This window comes from Pan troglodytes, chromosome 23 (genome assembly GCF_028858775.2).
Source record: "Pan troglodytes isolate AG18354 chromosome 23, NHGRI_mPanTro3-v2.0_pri, whole genome shotgun sequence".
In the NCBI taxonomy this organism is placed as follows: domain Eukaryota; kingdom Metazoa; phylum Chordata; class Mammalia; order Primates; family Hominidae; genus Pan; species Pan troglodytes.
This window is the reverse complement of record NC_086016.1, coordinates 42,171,250-42,189,341: the sequence shown is the minus strand read 5'-3', so window position 1 is coordinate 42,189,341 and position 18,092 is coordinate 42,171,250. Positions and strand designations below refer to the sequence as shown.

Here is an 18,092-nt window from a genome sequence, read left to right as displayed (position 1 = left end):
TTAGTAGAGACGGGGTTTCACCACGTTGGCTAGGCTGTCTCCAACTCCCGACCTCAGGTGATCCACCCGCCTTAGCCTCCCAAAGTGCTGGGATTACAGGCATGAACCACCACACCCAGCCTGGTCTTTCCATCTTTATGGTCACTACCTTAATTTATGTTCTCCACTTGTCCCTCTTGCTTTGACTGCCTGTCCCTTCCACCGGATCCTTAACATGAAAATGAGTGGAGGCAAGTTTAGTTTTTAAAACTGCTTTCTACGGGATAAAATCCAAATTTCTGGGCCAGGCATAGTTGCTCACACCTGTAATCACAGCTGGATCTTATCTCAGCACTTTGGGAGGGCAAGGTGGGAAAATCACTTGAGGTCAGGAGTTTGGGAGCAGGCTAGGCAAAAAAGCAAGATCCTATCTCTAAAAAATAAAAATAGGCTGGGCGCGGTGGCTCACGTCTGTAAGGCAGGTGGATCACTTGAGGTCAGGAGTTTGAGACCAGCCTGGCCAACATGGCGAAACCCCGTCTCTACTAAAAATACAAAAATTAGCTGGGCATGGTGGTGCATGCCTGTAATCCCAGCTACTGGGGAGGCTGAGGCAAAAGAATTGCTTGAACCCAGGAGGTGGAGGTGGCAGTGAGCTGAGATCGTGCCACTGCACTCCAGCCTGGGCAACAGAATGAGACTCTTGTCTCTAAATAATTAAATAAATAAATAAGCTGGCCATGATGGCACACATTTGCAGTCTTAGCTACTCAGGAGGCTGAGGCAGGAGGATCGCTTGAGCCCAGGAGTTCAAGGTCACAGTGAGCTATGATCACACTATTGCACTCCAGCCTGGATGACAGAGTGAGAACCTGTCTTGTTTAAAAAAAATAAAAATAAAACAAATTTCTTAGAATACAAAACCAATCAAACTACAACTCCAAGCTACCCTTCTGCTCTCCTCCAAAGAGTTAACCCTTGTGCCCCACTAATATCTCACCATTTCCCACTCTCCCATTCACTCCCTAACTCTTTGTCCTTGTTTATTCTATTTCTTCTGCCTGAAACAGAGCAGGGAAGAGACCTGGGAAACATCCAATTCCAGTAATAACAATAATGAAAACAGTAGCTAACGCTGACCCAAGCAACATGTTAAACACCTGAAACAAGTTCTCACTGAATCTTCACGATCACTCTTCGAGGTGGGTACTATTACTATCCCTTTACCAATGAGAAAACCGGGGCCCACAAGATGGCACAGCTGCTCAACACTGGGCTGATCTGACCACACAGCTGTCCTGACTTCAGAACCTCAGTTCTTAACCACTCCACCACACCAAGCAACTCCTATCTGCCCATTAAGACCCAGCTCAGATGTTTCCTCCTTGGGGGAGACTTTCCCATTCCCTTCCTCTTCTCTATCCTCAAGGATTCCGAAGCGTCGTCTTTATTATGGGCAGCCTCATTGTGTGTCTGTCTGTTTGCATTACTGGTTGAGTTCCAAAGATAAAAACTAGGTCTTTTTACCTTCTTGTTTCCAGCACTATACAGTGCTTGACACATTAGATTTGTTCAATAAATACTGATGCAGTAAACACATCTTTCCAATCACACAGGACCTAGATTATACCAAGCTCCAATTCAAGTCTACCCAGCATGCCAATGCTTCCAAACACCCGACACAGCTAACCATAACCTCTCCTCTCCTCCCCTCTCTGCCCCAGCACTCTTCGAAAAGGAGAAGGAGCAGGCCTTGCTGGGGCAGCCACTCCCACAACCAGCTGATAGCATTATCACACCAGGGCAGGCCAGAGAACTGCTGGCCATGGCCCTCCTGATTACAGGAGTAAAGTGCATCCAAGAAGCACCTTCTCTCCCTGAGACAGGGACAGAAGGGACATTTGATGTGGGGTTGCCAGATTTAAGGTCTTTGTCATTTAAAATGCAACAGCCGATGATGGACATAAAAATTAAAATGTACATAATATGACAGAAAATCTGCCATGGCCATTTTCATAACTCATGAAGAGCCAACAGGTTAAAATGTATACAAGTAACACAGATATGTAAGTTTTATAACCTACTTGCCATTTTACATAACCTCCAAGACTGAATCAGATAAATTTTGCTGTAAGTTTTGAGTACTATTCTAGATGCTACAACTGCTCAGCACCTAATGGAGTGGGCTTGGTTTTTCTTTTTTCAGACACGAATGTAGAATGGTTATCTGCTCACAGCATATTCAGATGGAACAAAGTAATTTTTTAAAAGGATGAGTCATGAAATCATTATCTTGGTAGTCAATAAATAAGAATGAAGGAAGGTAGTCCCAGACTTGAAATAAGGTTTATTCCTATGAGTGAGGCTAATAAAACCAGCAAGCACATACTTATTGTAATACATACTAAGAGATGGTCTATAATTAGGATGTGGTTCCCAAATGCCAAACTTTAGCACCTGTGATGATCTGTGGGAAAAAGGAAACAATGTAATCATTTTCATAAAGCTTTATTCAATTTAATGAGATGGCTCTTATTCTGAGACTGTTCATTCTACTTTTTTGTTAAAATTTTTTTTTCTTTGAAATGATGGTAACAAATGGTAAGTTTCAAAAATGCCTTTACTTGGCAAATTTCAAACTAGTAACTCATGATGGACCCCAATGTGTCTTTTTCAACCTTACAGTTCCCTGAAACCGAAGTCTGGGAACCAACATATTAAAGTGTTTGAAGAGACCTGGGAAACACCCAATTCCAGTTTGCTTAAGACCCAGTTTTAGAAAGGGATAATTGAAATGGAAAGCTAATCAAGCATTTCCCCAAGTGGACACTAAAAAACAAAAACCTGGCACTTTGAAGATTTTATATATACATCACTAAGATTTCCAATGCACATTCCCACCCTAAAGACGTTAAGAAATCCTGTAGCAAGGAAAGGCCAGTTTAATTCAGTTTAATTAGGAAAGAAACCTCTTTTTTTTTTTTTTTTTTTTGGGCAGACAAATCTATTAGTACCCCAACAAACAGCGGGAAATGCTGAACTAATCAAATGTAATGAAGTGTGTTCTGAAAACAGAACATATTACTAGTTCAGAGATGTGCCTTCGTGAAACCTGGAAGCTGGAAGACAGCACAGCAGTGTTTTCCATGAGGCTTTTCCAAAAGAGAATACATAATCTGGTAGCTACAAAGGTGTTTCCCACTTCAGTTTCTCTAATATCTGGGGGAGAAAGTATAAACACATATTCATTTCTCAATATAAATATATCAATAGCCACTTCTCAGAATGGATGGCCAATTCGGTTTGATCAGAATGAGATCCCCTGGACGGGGAAGACAACACTCTGGGCATCAAAAATATCCATCTTCTACTTGCTGAAGTAACAAATTAACGTTTTCTAAAAGTCACTAACAAATCTGGTGGATATGATAACTGAGTGGGACTGATAAATGATTCTTAGACCAGCAAAAGTGGGGATCATATGCTGAAATGGGGCAACTCATGAGTAGTGCCTTCTAAATGTTTTGAAACCATGGTAAGACAACCCTCAGTGATCATTAAATCAATTTAGTGGGTTGGAATTAGCTTGTTAGGGTTTTGTTCTGTACCATACAAAGTGGACTTAAAAGACTGTATCTGACTACATACACTTATTATCAGAAAGTAAATACTTCTGTTTCAGCATAAACATTCACATGTCTATGGGTTTCAATACAAATTGAATTTTTTATAGTAGAGCCAATCAAAAAGTTTAAAAGCCACTGTTCTACGCTACCTAATTATCTAACTAACTTCAGTTTATAAATGGGAACTTCTTGGCATTAAAAGAACAGCAATTATTTTCGGTAAGCAGAGGGGTAAAGGAAACAACGGCAAGAAGAGGCAGCAACTGATCACAAGCTTCGCTGCCCTGGGATCCTGGAGGGGAGCACACGCGATCACCTGCTAGGTCTCTGACCTTACTAAGGCATTAAAGGGCATTATTTCTGCTCACCACTATACAGTCTGGTTTTTATAAAAGCATAAATGAATAACCAAAATGCACTTCTAAAGAAAAACAAAAATGTAAGAAGTCATACTGATTAAACAAACAAAAAACAAGATTGAATAGCTGATATCCCAAACTCTGACAGGGCACTTCACAGAAAAATAAGCTTCTCTATGTCAACTGAAATGAAATCATGTAGTAACCAAAAACCAGCACTTACTCTCTCCAGTGTGAACAAGGTTTGATTCCAAGCAGGATTCAAGATCATTTCTTTATTTTGTTTTATTTTTTTTTGAGACACAGTGTTGCTCTGTCGCCCAGGCTGGAGTGCAATGGTGTGATCTCAGCTCACTGCAACCTCCGCCTCCCAGGTTCAAGCGATTCTCTTACCTCAGTCTCCCAAGTGGCTGGGATTACAGGCGCCCAGCTAATTTTTTGTATTTTTAGTAGAGACGAGGTTTCACCATGTTGGCCAGGCTGGTCTCAAACTCCTGACCTCAGGTGATCCACCCGCCTCAGCCTCCCAAAGTGCTGGGACTACAGGCGTGAGCCACCGTACCCGGCCAGATTCAAGATCCTTTCTATCTTTACTGGTTATCACTTAGATGGTCTAGTTGACAGCTGCAAAGCAGTCTCAATCAATGAGATAATTAAATGAAAATCTTTGAACCTGCTTTTTATAAACTGAAAAAACCCACCCGTATTTAGTAAATATGCGTTCAATTGGCCCAGGTCGGCAAAAAGTACACAATGAGTGTGACAATCTGGGCCTAAACGGAGAAAAGTGAGATAAGAAAAGTGAGAGACAAGCACAACATAATTAGCCTGGTGGCACCCTCTCCCACCTCACACCTCCACCACACAGGGAGGCTGGGACACTGACTTAAAGCAATCCTAACTTCATCCCCCCAACCTGAAGCCACCACCTCACTGACTCCAGGGAGTGCAAAAGAAACTCACAAACAGTAACAGGAATGCTCCCACCCCTCCTGCTGGATCTGTTTTTAAGTGTAAGCCTCTGCACCAAGCATTTCAGAAACATGGCACAAACCGGTATGTTTAGGAACTTCTACCAATGTACCATTCTGCTGACTGTAGCCCAAACACTATTTCAAATTTTGGAATCGTGTACTTTCATAAAAAGTTTGTCTCCTCACATTCAAAATTAGAGATTTGACCCTTCTAATTCTAAAAATTCCACTAGGATAAGCCAACATGTATTCTAAGAAACACTAATCCTGTGAAATGCTTTGCGATGGTGCTAAACCATTTTGGGTATTTTCAGAGTGCACATCCGCTGTACAGTAGCCTATTTTACTTCGCATAACCCTCCCTGTGCTGTCCAACAGAGTAGCCGCATGTGGCTACTGTGCACTTGCAATGAGACTAGTGCCACTCAAACTGAATTTTTAACTGTATTTTAATTAATTTAAATCTAAAAACTGACACTTATTTCCATTGCTGGAAAACTTTTTTATGTTTGGAAAAACGTGGGTATGTGAACCTACTTTTCCATGAAAAAGTAGTAAGTTTTACGAAATCTAAAAGCAAATCAAGTATTTCCAACGAAAATTTTATGTTTGAACTGAAATGTGTTGTAAGCCTAAGATACACACCAGGTTTCAAAGTCTTGGTACAAAAAAAATGTAAAATGCTGCGTTAACATTTTAAAATCAATAATATGTTGAATTGACAATATTTTACATAAATAAAGTCGATATTACTGAAATTAATTTCACTTATTTCTTTTTATTTTTAATTTTTTTTTTTTTTTTTTGAGATGGAGTCTTGTTCTGTCACCCAGGCTGGAGTTCAGTGGCGTGATCTCGGCTCACTGCAACCTCAGCCTCCCAGGTTCAAGCAATTCTCCTGCATCAGCCTCCCAAGTAGTTGGGATTACAGGCATCCGCCACCACGCCCGGCTAATTTTTGTATTTTTAGTAGAGATGGGGTTTCACCATGTTGGCCAGGATGGTCTCGATCTCCTGACCTTGTGATCCGCTCCCCTTGGCCTCCCAAAGTGCTGGGATTACAGGTGTGAGCCACCGTGCCTGGACTGTTTACTTTTTTAATGTGACTCCTGGAAAATTTAAAATAACACATGTGGCTTGCATTCTGTTTCTACTGGGCGGTGCTGGTGCCATCGAATGATTCCCAAACCAACACTGGAACACCTCCCAACACCAGGTTCGGGAATGTTGCCATAACCAAATACTTTTCTTCCTGTGCAGCATTTGAACTGCTGCCCACACCTGTGATCGAACAGTTCTTCCCTCATCTTCTGTGATGAGGAATGACTGTCCTACAGAGCCACCGTTCTTTTTATCCTTTCCCAGGTCCTCTTTCTCTTCCCGTCCCCAAGGTCTCATTCTCAGTTCTTTTTTCTATTCTTTACACTCCCATGGTGACCTCATCCTCTCCCTTAGCTTCGACTATCACTTCCACGTGGAAGCCTTCCAAGTCTTTATCTCCACTTCTGACCTCTTTCTCAAGCTGCAGATCCACACTGCCAGCTGCCTGCTAACCAGTTCCATTGCCAAGACCCACCAAATTCTCCAATTCAGTAAGTCTGACCTGGAATGCGTCATCTTCCTTTTGGTTGAAGATTCCCATCATTCACCTTAAAAACCTGGTCCCTAGTCGCATGGCCATAGCCTTATAGCAGGACCTTTCATAACAGCCCTTTTATCCCCTAACTGGCCTGCCTGTCTCTCAATTCTTCCTTTAATCAGTGCCCCCCCACCAAGTCCTCCTCTGCACCACTGCCATATCAAAATTCTCACTGCACTGCCATCAAATTTTCAACAGGTCCCCACCGTCTACCATAGCAATACAAACTACTCAGCAGGCACTCAGCTCCTGTACACGTGTGCAACCTCCCCTCAATCCTCCCTGGACACACCTAGTCCTCCTCCACCTTCCTCTAGCTAATACAGCCTGCCATGAGTCTACTCACCACCATTCTGCCCAATCTGTAGAGTTCCACTCAAATACAAAGTCCTCAACAAAGCTTTCTCTGATCAACACAGTTAAAATCAGTGTCTCTCCTCCCTCAAACTCCTTTGGTACTTCTAATAATCACTATGGTAATGAGAGTATATGGCCTTATCTTTATAAAATAGTATAGTATTCCCTTAATAGCACTGAACAGCACCTTGCACTGCATAGTACAGGTATGCCATCTTTGGACACCTTACCAAAGAAATCAACTTAAAAAGGAAAATCTTGCCAGGTGTGGTGGCTCACACCTGTAATCCCAGCACTTTGGGAGGCTGAGGTGGGCGGATCACAAGGTAAAGAGAACGAGACCATTTTGGCCAACATGGTGAAACCTCGTCTCTACTAAAAATACAAAAATTAGCTGGCCGTGGTGGCACATGCCTGTAATCCCAGCTACTCGGGAGGCTGAGACAGGAGAATCGCTTGAACCCGGGAGGCAGAGGTTTCAGTGAGCCAAGATTGTGCCACTGCACTCCAGCCTGGCGAGCAAGACTCCGTCTCAAAAAGAAAAAAAATTTTTTTTTGTAAATTTGGAACTACTGGTAACTCTTAAGTCTTTATCTCCAGACCGGGCCTGTAATTACTCCAGCCTTTCACCTGGATATCTCAGGATTCAACGATTCCAAAACTGAACTCATAATCTCAACCCCACACCTGTGCCTCATCTAAATGCACCCTAACTCAACGAATGGTGGCACCATTCCCACAAGAAGCCAGCCAGAGACACAGGTGTTATTTTACATTTCTCCAACCCCATCTTCTCATACCCAATGACCAACTCCTCCGAAATCTTCCTAAATGCCTCTGGAACTCATTCATTTGTCCCCAACTCTGTTGTCAGTCCAGGCCACTATGACCTGAGATTACTACAGTATCATCTGGTCTTACGTGCAATGTCCCAGCCAGTTTCCACAACACACCAGAATCGTCTTTCAAAAATCCAATCTGAACAAGTGACTTTCCCACTTAAAACCCTTCAACTGTTCTCAGGAAAAAGACTTTCAAACGTGGCTTATACACTCTTCTGCATCTGGTCAAGGCTTAGTTTTTCAGCTTACCTCTCATTTCTCAGATTATTTCTTCCCTTAAGCACACGACACTCCAACCATGTCAAAGTACTCTCTATGCTGTTCCCCAAATATGCCAATGTCCACTAGTGCCCCGTGGTCTTTGCAGAAGCTGTTATCTCTCTAGGTGTCCACCCTTTGTAACCCCCCAACACCCTGAGCACCAGCCAGCCCCTTGCATCTATTCTCTAACTTCAGCAGTCGTGTCTGGAGAAAATCTTCACACTACTGCTAGGCTTGTACTTGTACTTATCAACACCTGGCATGTGAAAAGCACTCAGTAATTATTTGCAGAATGAATGAGTAAACAGATCATTTTCTAAGTTTTTTAAAAAACAAATTCCAACGTCAATGAATGAAAGCCATTTTTCTGTCACCCATATTAATTCAACAGCATTGTATAAAGTGGGCAATGGACCTAAATTTTCATTTTGCCCATTGAGTCAAAACTGGCTGTTGTGCACGGTGGCTCATGCCTGTAATCCCAGAACTTTGGGAGGCCGAGGCAGGTGAATCACAAGGTCAGGAGTTCGAGATCAGCCTGGCCAACATGCCGAAACACTGTATCTACTAAAATATACAAAAAATTAGCTGGGTGTAGTGGCAGGCGCCTGTAATCCCAGCTACTCGGGAGGCTGACGCAAAAGAATCGCTTGAACCCAGGAGGCGGAGGTTGCAGTGAGCAAAGATCACGCCACTGCACTCCAGCCCGGGCGACAGAGTGACTCCATCTCATATTAAAAAAAAAAAAAAACCTAGTAATAATTTGGTCAAATAAACAGAATTTACATGTGTGGGCCCAGAATAATCACAATGAGGGAGAAAACGCTGTATTCAATGTTCTCCTTTGCCTTGTAAACTCTAAGACCAATTCATTTGAAATTGCTGAGAACCTTCTGATGCAAAGCACAGAATGTATGAAAAACAGCCAAGTAAACGTGGATACAACACAGAGGCACAGCCTGAAGGAAACTGGAGAGTTATGAAGAGACGACATCAGACCACAGGAATGTAGGGACTTGAATAAAAAGAAAAGGCTCCGTGCTGCTCCTGTCCTTGTGCAGGCTAAAGCTCTGTGCAATCACTGTACAGGCTTCATGATCCTGGTAGCCATGAGAAAGAACAGAGCCATTCTGCGGGGCCATAAAAGCCTTTCTGGTTCATTCAACAAAGGGAGATACAGCAAAGGGGAAGGAAACACTTACTAAGCAACAAGACTAGGTGCCTAGCCCTCACATATAGCATTTCCTTTATGCGTCGCAACAATATATTATCCCCATTTTGCTGGTGAGGAAATGAGCCTACCATCGTCACACAGTGAGTCCTGGTGACCTTATACTCACACATTTTCACTCAACATCTACTCCTGCCAAGCCCTGTTCTAGATGTTGGGGATACAACAGTGAGGAAAACAGATAAGGTCTCTGCTTTCAGGAAACCGGATAGTATTGTGGAGACGTACCATACACAAATAATTTCAGATGGTGATACAATTTAGGAGTGTTAAAAAAGTAAAATTGAAGGATGTGATAAAATAACTAGGAAGGCAATTCCAGGTTGCAAAGTTCTCAGAGGTAATGCAAAAGATAATTTTGAAGAGATAGTGCACAGAGCTAAAGACAATGTTTAATAAAGTGACTATCAAGTCAAACCTTCAATGAAGTCTCCAAAACTACCAGAAGCAAAAAATTACCACTCATTCCCTGATTATCAGAAAAGATAACTAAGGAGTTATCTCAGTCATAACCTAAAGCAGTAAGTTATATAGTTAGTCACCAGATGGCAAATATTTCCACATGAACCAAACTATTGAAGGCAATGGGCCAAATTAATTCTTAGATGCCCCAGCACCTACATCAGTGCTTAATAAATTACTGCTGAATAAATATATGATGGAAAGGAAAGAAGAAAACAATGTTAAGATGTCACTGCCATGAGTTAAATAAATCCCTTTTCTGGCCAAGTGGCTTCAATTCACTCCACCCTAACCCCGACACCCGTCTTAATCACAAGAAGCAGGTGAGGAAAGTGGGATTAGAGTAAATCCACGAACAATACTGTACAGAGAAACAATTAGCATATGCTGTCCCTCTCCCCAGCCACCAGACAGAAACAAGTTCCACTTAAAGAAGTCTAATATCTAAATAACTAAAAATTATTAAATGGGGTAATTATTTGGCTTCTTTTTTCTTTTTTCTTTTTTTTTTTTTGAGACGGAGTCTCCCTGTACTGCCCAGGATGGAGTGCAGTGGCACAATCTCGGCTCACTGCAACCTCCGACTCCTGGGTTCAAACGATTCTCCTGCCTCAGCCTCCCGAGTAGCTGGGATTACAGGCAGGCGCCACCACCCTCGGCTAGTTTTTTTGTATTTTTAGTAGAGACAAGGGTTCACCATATTGTCCAGGCTGGTCTCGAACTCCTGACCTTGTATCCACTCACCTCGACCTCCCAAAGTGCTGGGATTACAGGCGTGAGCCACCACGCCCGGCCGGCTTTTTTTTTTTTCCTCTTGAGACAGGGTCTAGCTGTTTCCTAGGCTGGAATGCAGTGGCACGATCCTGGCTAACTGCAGTGTCAACATCACTCGCTCAAACTATCCTTTCACCTCTCAGCCTCCTGAGTAGTTGAGATGACAGGCGTGAGCCACCATGCCCAGCTAATTTTGTTTAAAATTTCTTGTAGGGACAGGGTTTTGCCATGTTGCCCAGGCTGGTCTCAAACTCCTGAGCTCAAGCAATCAGCCTGCCTGGGACTCCCAAAGTGATCACAGGCGTGAGCCACCACGACTGGCCTATTTGGCTTCTTTAAGAAATTTTAAAACAAGGACCCTCCTAATGCAGATACTCAGATACTTCTGTAACCTGCTCTGAATATTGCACATAAACTGCCAAGTTGTGACGATCTGTTTACCAATAATGCTGACCTGGTACTCCTTGAGGAAAGGGACAAAGTACATTCATCTATCTGCATTGCCTCAGGGCTGTGTCCAGCTTAAACTGCAGATGATCAATGATTATATGATCTGAGTTATAAAAATTAAAATCTTCCCAAACTTTTCAGTCATGGAGCAGCTGGGTAGGGTGAGGAGCAGCTGAGTAGGGTGAGGACCACCCTTATTCCTCAGGGTGGTCCTCAATAGCCAGAGCTGCTCAGCCTGCTCTGCAGAACCTGAAGGTCTCATCATCGCATAACACTCTTTTAGTGTCTCTTGTAGAGCTGAAGAGCTGGAGAAGCCTTAGAAGTCTCTGCTTCAATGTTCGGAAGTTTATTTTTAAAGGACCATCCGAGTGGCGACACAGAATAACAAATGGCCATTCACAGCTGAAGAACAGAGCTGAGTTTGCACCATATATCAAAGATGCCAAAGCTTCCTTTCTGGGAACCAGATGGAATGACTGAAAAGCACTTTAAAATTGAGATACCACTTCTGATGAACGCTACCAATTTTTGTGATCTTTCAGTCATGAACCTGTGACATTTTTTTCTGAGACAGAGTAATGTTGTGGTATTATCACTAGTCGATCCAGCATTAGGAAATATAGATTGGTGGGGGGGGGGGGCGGGCAGTTAACAGGGATTATATTCACTTTCTCCAATAAGAAACTTCCTCTGCATATGCCATCTCATTTTTAAAAAGTAAAACTACAACGTGCAAGTTCCAACACCCCTGGATATTGCTCTTCATAACATCGGCCACATCTTTAAAGTCTTTAAAGCTTCAATTCACAGTACTCACAGAAAGAAAACTTCAACAGAAGGCACAAATTAAATACTATCCATCTGCACACTTAATTGATTACTCATTTTCATTTCCTTCTGGATGACCATCGTGTTGGTGAGCCAGAAGGATTGGCTCTGCAGGATCTGAGATCCAAAATGGCAGTCGAGCTATCAACTCACCAGAGCCACAATGCTTCCCATACGTGAAGCCAGGTCTTATTTATCTCACCTTTTAATTATCTAGGGGAAAAGAATATTTATAAAAAACATTTCAAAGAATCAAATGGCATTCATTGTATCATTCTCTGTTCTGCCTAAGACAGCAAGTACCCTGCTCTGGTTCCTCCTCTCTGCAAACTGAATTAACCTGCCATTCATATGTTTACACAGCCACAAAAACAAGATAATGGCAAAACATGGAAAGCCTAGGTTTTCTCTCCTCTTCAGTAAGACCAACTTTAGGAAATAGGTGTAAAATGAATCATATAACAAGCAAAGCCCCAAAAAAGTGCTTTCATTTTCAGAAAAACAGCAACAAAAATCAGAGCTGATTTTCCTTTAGGTCTACCACAATGCAACATTCTCTATCACTAAGGTAATTTCTCTATCTTTTCCCTTTAAATTCAAGCCGTAAAAAAATTTAGAGACAACTTTGTTCCAGACTACCTCTTTAATGTAATGTTTCCAATCCTTCTTACACAAAAGCTGAATTTATATCATCAAAAAATTTACAGTGAATCTAAACAGTCACTTCTGTATTTATTACCATTACTAACATAACAACATTAATTTTTTAAAATAATAAAATCCTTGCTTGTTAGAGACAGAGGGCTTTAATTATCTTATGTATTCAAATGGAAAGTCTTTTTGTTAAATTAGCGTGAAAGTCCCTTCATCTACACACAATTGGCCCAAAGAAACAGGCCATTTTCAGCACAAGAGGCCAATCCATTTTAAGAGTGAATAAAGCTTTTGAAAGCACCACACACCCTCTTCCAGACTGTCAAATTTTCAAAATGGTCCAGCATTTTTTCCACTTTATCTTTTTTTAACACTTTCAGGCCCAGTAAGCATCTCATAATTAGATTAATTAAAAAGGAAACAACAAAAAACACTGCTCCTTTCTGATCAAAATTATTCCATTTATGCTTAATTAGCTTTAATCCACGTCTACATATTTAATGATGGGGATATGACAATTCAACCCATTTGCATATTTTAAATGCCGTTTCTAAACTATACTTTGTAACAGATTTAGAAGAACAGTCTCTTTCTCATGCCAATATGCCACAGCATAAATCAGGAGGATACAAATTAGGAAAAAAAGAGAAAAGAAAACAAGGCCTCTCAGAGCCAGGGATGTGCTCAGGGGGGTGGAGTAATTTACCCAGGGGTGGGGGCAATTTACCCGCCACATCACAAACTACAATCCTTTCAGCCCACCAGACCGAGAAGCATTACATCACACTCTCACAATGATAGGGGGAGGAGGCTCTGAGAAAGCAAGTTTTCAGCTTTCTTTCCTCCCTGCTCTCAGGCTTCCAGAATCCTGCATTAGGAGTAATGGAATTTAACTTCAGGCACTGCACAGCTTCAGGGGTTACTAACAATCACATAGACTGCTACTTATACATGTGACCCTAAATGACCACTTCGCAGTGGATACATGGCCGAAACAGGCAACCACACACCCACACGATGAATTTATGCTGAAAAACCCAGTTTTGCATCTGTGTAAAATTAAACAAAAATTTTATTTCGTGAGGAATGAAGAAGGCTAATACACAGGGAGAACTGATAAAGAAATAATTTCTAATCGCGGTGAATAGCTGTTCATATCTTTAAAACACCATGTTTACAACATAGTCCTACCCTTTGGTTGAATCCAGGATCAAAATAAAAGCGCATCTGGCTGCACATTTGAGAACACACACAGAGACCCAGTGCAAATGAGCGCGCGCAGAAAGGAGAGGGGTGAGCCACATATTGCTTGGGAGGTTTTCAAGCAGGGGAATCTACAAACCCCAAACCTCCTGGTGTTCACCCGCCCCCAACCTGATGTTTAAAATGTATTAGGTCTTACTTTAGGTTTTACATCTCTCTAGGAAGGAGGGCCCAGTTTAAAAAATAAAAAGATAGAAAAAGGCTTTCCCGTTCTAGGGCTTGCCCTCCCAGATCCTTTGTCGGCCTTAGCAGCCGAAAGAATGCAAACCCATTTATATTTATGCAAATTTTTGCAGCAGATTTAAGGGGGGAGGGGGAGGTCTGTGTTTTTTAAAAACCTCTTTCTAAATAGCAAATTTCCAATTACTCGCAGCTTCATTTATTGCAAGATAGAAACGATGATGAAAATCTGCATATACATTAAAAGTGCAATTAAATCACTTCAAAATCTAAATATTTTACCACGTCTTTTCCATTTCTAAAATGCCGAACCAAAGTACATCACGGGTCTGATTTACACAGATCCACGAAATGTCTGAAGCCAGTCTCCATGCTAGACAAATGTCTATTTGCAACACCACCAGTGAAAACAGTTAGACAAGATCCATATAAATCAATTGGTTTAAAAAAATTGAAAATATTTACCAACCTCATAAAGTGCAGCAGTGCTTAAATCCAGCAAATTGAGGCATACAAGGTAGAAATGGAAATGAAAAAAGGTCCAAAAAATGAATTCTTTTTGTCTATCTGTTTTTTTGTATTTTAAATATTCAGAAACCAGCAGAGACTCTGTCGGCCATTTTGGCTTGAACTAACTCTCTCTCACACACTCTCCCTCTTGCTCTCTCTCTCCCTCTCTGTCTCTAAAGGAAGCAGCTTTTTGTGACCTTCAAATAGAGGCAGATCATGTGACTTCGGGTAGGTTTGTCAATCAGGAAAGGGGAGGGAGCTGGAGCTGAGACTGCCTTAAAGGGGAAGCAGCCCTTTTCCACTCACTTTCATTTGTGAAATGCTGTTATCTCATACTCTCCGCCTACAGACACTGCATGTGAAAGTGGCAACAGCATAAGGGTAACAGATGAACAAAACAGAAAAACCTTTATTGGTTTATAGAAATATGCTCAGTTGCTAACGATTCTTACAGCTCCTGGATCTTCTCCTGGCTCGCTTGCTAGTTATTCTCTAGATGTTTGGGCAAGCACAGGCTGGCAAACTGCTCTGTAAAAGGGGCTGAAACACAGCTCTACCAAACAAGAGGCTTTAGCTTTGAAAGAATGAGGTGAAATATAGGGCACGACTGATCTCTAAGAAACTCCTAAAATGTATAGAAAAAGACTGAAAGAAACGCACAAAAGTATAAACTGAACTGCAATTCAGAAAGGTTAAGTGACTTATCCCAAATCACACAGCTGAACAGCTGCAGAAGAGGAACTGGTTTCCCAATTCTGAACTCTACACTTATTGTTTTGCCTGTATGTGTGTTCAGTACCTCCTCCCCCCAAACCCAAATAAAAACTATGCTTCAGCACTGCAAACGGAGTTTCTCTGGGCTAGGGCAGGTCTGAGTCATCTTTAATCCCCTCCCCCACCGCAGGAGGTAGCTCTGCAGCTGAGGGAGACTAGGCACTAAATTAAAACCTACCTGGTTTCCACCACTCCTAATCCCTTCTCCTTCGCATATACATCTCCACTCCTACCCACTTAAGAAACCCAAGCTCGGTTTGCATCTCCAGCCCCCACGGCTCACAGGCTGTGTAACTTCACTGCTAACAGCAAGTAAGTCAGTCCCTTACCCATCCTCCCACCCTGCCTGCACTCATTTTGTCATTGGTAGCCGGCGGAGATTGGGCTTCCCTAGATGGTATCTTTGGTTTCTTTCACCTCTGAAACTCTGCACTTGGCTTCTTTGAGTAGTTCTGTTCATCTTTTCCTGGCCATCTCAAAAGTTCGCCTCCACCCTGGGAAGGCTTCTTGACCCTCGCAGTCCAGACCAGGCCCTCCTGTTAACACTCCCATAATATCCTTTACTACTTCTTCAGAGCAATGGTCATAATTGCAATTTATGAAAGAATGTGCTTAACATTAGTCTTCCCCAGGAGACTGTAAACTGTATAAGGAAAAACACCACGTCTTCACTGCTCTGTGAGGCTCCACACCAAACACCACATAGGAGGTAAATAAATGAATAAATCAATGACTTGGACCCTATTCAGAAGGGCTGGGCTGAGTAGGAGGAAATCTGCCACCTGAATATAAAAAATGTAGGGGAATGAGGGTCACATAGTTCCCAGAAACTCGCATTCATCTATGTTTTAAGGACGGCTTCAGGAAAGAAAGTAACTAAAATGGTAAAAAGCGCATGAGGCCGGGCGCGGTGGCTCATACCTGTAATCCCAGCACTTTGGGAGGCCGAGGCGGGCAGATCACCTGAGGTCGGGAGTTCGAGACCAGCCTGACCAGCATGGAGAAACCCCGTCTCTACTAAAAATACAAAATTAGCCAGCGTGGTGGCACATGCCTGTAATCCCAGCTACTAGGGAGGCTGAGCTTAGCAGGAGAATCGCTTGAACCCGGGAGGCGGAGGTTGTGGTGAGCCGAGATCGCGCCATTGCACTCCAGACTGGGCAGCAAGAGTGAAACTCCATCTCAAAAAAAAAAAGAAAAAAAAGCGCATGAGAATGCCCTGTGACTATCGACTCCACCTATCTCTATAAGCCAGAAAAGGGAGGATTCCCTAGTGTGCTTCTCCCATAAACTAGGCTGCCATGCCAGCCAGCAGACAACTGATGGATTCTAGAAACCTGGCTTTCCTTGAAAAGGAACCTACGAATGCTTGTAAAATCCCACACACTTGTTGTCATCCTGGCTTGTGGGTCTTTATACAGTCTCCCGCCTTTGCTCTTTCCACTCAGATATGACGACAGGAAAGGAGCTGTTTCATGGCAGGCAAAGGCCAATGCCTGGACAATCTGGCAGCCTGAATAGCTGTGGCTTAACAAGCTTCCACTGTCTTTGCCTAGCACTGAGTGAAATAGCCAGGCCCTGCACTGACAATTGAGATGCAGGAAAAAGCAGGAAACTCCTAGAATGGAAATTCTGATTATTTAGTCTATTTTTATCCTTCCAATACCTTCCAGATGAGTTACTGAAAGCCTACTTGCTTGTAGCTGGCTCGATTTGTAAAAATGTGTGGAGACTGAACATCCACCTTGTTTTAATTTGTGATGGACATGCTTTCTTTATGAAACTGAACTTTGCTAAGTCTCCATTCCCCAGTGTAGAATATTATTGTATACAAATATTTATATGTGTTGCCTTGTAAGTGTTAAATAGCAAACTGCATGAAAAGTTTGGAAACAGAACAAACATATTTTAAATAAAATATTGGTTCTAATTTCAAGTAATATGCTGAAAACATATATATATATATTTTGAGACAGAGTCTTGCTCTGTCACCCAGGCTGGAGTGCAGTGGCACGGTATCGGCTCACAGCAACCTCCACCTCCTGGGTTCAAGCGATTCTCCTGTCTCAGCCTCCTGAGTAGCTGGGATTACAGACACATGCCACCATGCCCAGATAATTTTTGTATTTTTAATAGAGACAGGGTTTCACCATGTTGGCCAGGCTGGTCTCGAACTCCTGACCTCGTGATCTGCCCACGTCAGCCTCCCAAAGTGCTGAGATTACAGGCATGAGGCACTGCGCCCGGCCACTGAATATTTTTTCCTTAACCTCCACATCATCTTTTCTATGCAATACCTCTAAATTTAATACAATTAGTCTAATCGTTTATCTAAAACAAACAAGTGCAATAAATACATTATTTCTCCCTTGTGTTTCCAGACATAATAGATTCTGTGATAGATTTATTATACTTTTTTCATATTAACAATTAGACAATATTTTAAAATTATATTATTGTGAGGTAAGGATACAAAGAAATAAAATTTTTTTTTTTTTTTTGAGATGGAGTCTCGCTTTGTCGCCCAGGCTAGAGTGCAGTGGTGCTATCTCGGCTTACTGCAAGCTCCGCCTCCCAGGTTCACGCCATTCTCCTGCCTCAGCCTCCCGAGTAGCTGGGACTATAGGTGCCTGCCACCACGCTCAGCTAATTTTTTTGTATTTGTAGTAGAGACGGGGTTTCACTAAATCACCTCGTGATCACCTTGTGATCCGCTGGCCTCGGCCATAAAAATTATTTTCTAAAACTAAAAACAAGAACATTCAAATGACTGTTATCTTTCAAAGCTGGCACCTTTGGAGGTTACATACCATTCCTCAAAATATTTTTATCAGAAAACATGATTGGCCAGGCGTGGTGGCTTATACCTGTAATCCCAGCACTTTGGGATGCCGAGGTGGGTGGATCACTTGAGGCCAGGAGTTCGAGA

The 18,092-nt window shown here is 42.3% G+C and overlaps 1 protein-coding gene across 13 annotated transcripts in view; it reads right to left on the bottom strand.

Moving 5' to 3' along the window:
• The window catches only part of TNRC6B (trinucleotide repeat containing adaptor 6B), a 278,141-nt gene that overhangs the window by 130,936 nt on the left and 129,113 nt on the right, over positions 1-18,092 (bottom strand). For 4 of the 13 annotated variants that reach the window (XM_016939213.4, XM_024352850.3, XM_054675835.2 and 1 more), the window contains exon 1: positions 14,349-14,587. The exons of the other annotated variants lie outside the window; for them this stretch is intronic. In XM_016939213.4, the coding sequence (XP_016794702.3) occupies positions 14,349-14,353 (5 nt within the window). In that variant the 5' untranslated portion in view covers positions 14,354-14,587. Of the gene's footprint in view, positions 1-14,348; positions 14,588-18,092 lie in introns of those variants that run through there. 13 annotated transcript variants of the gene reach the window in all.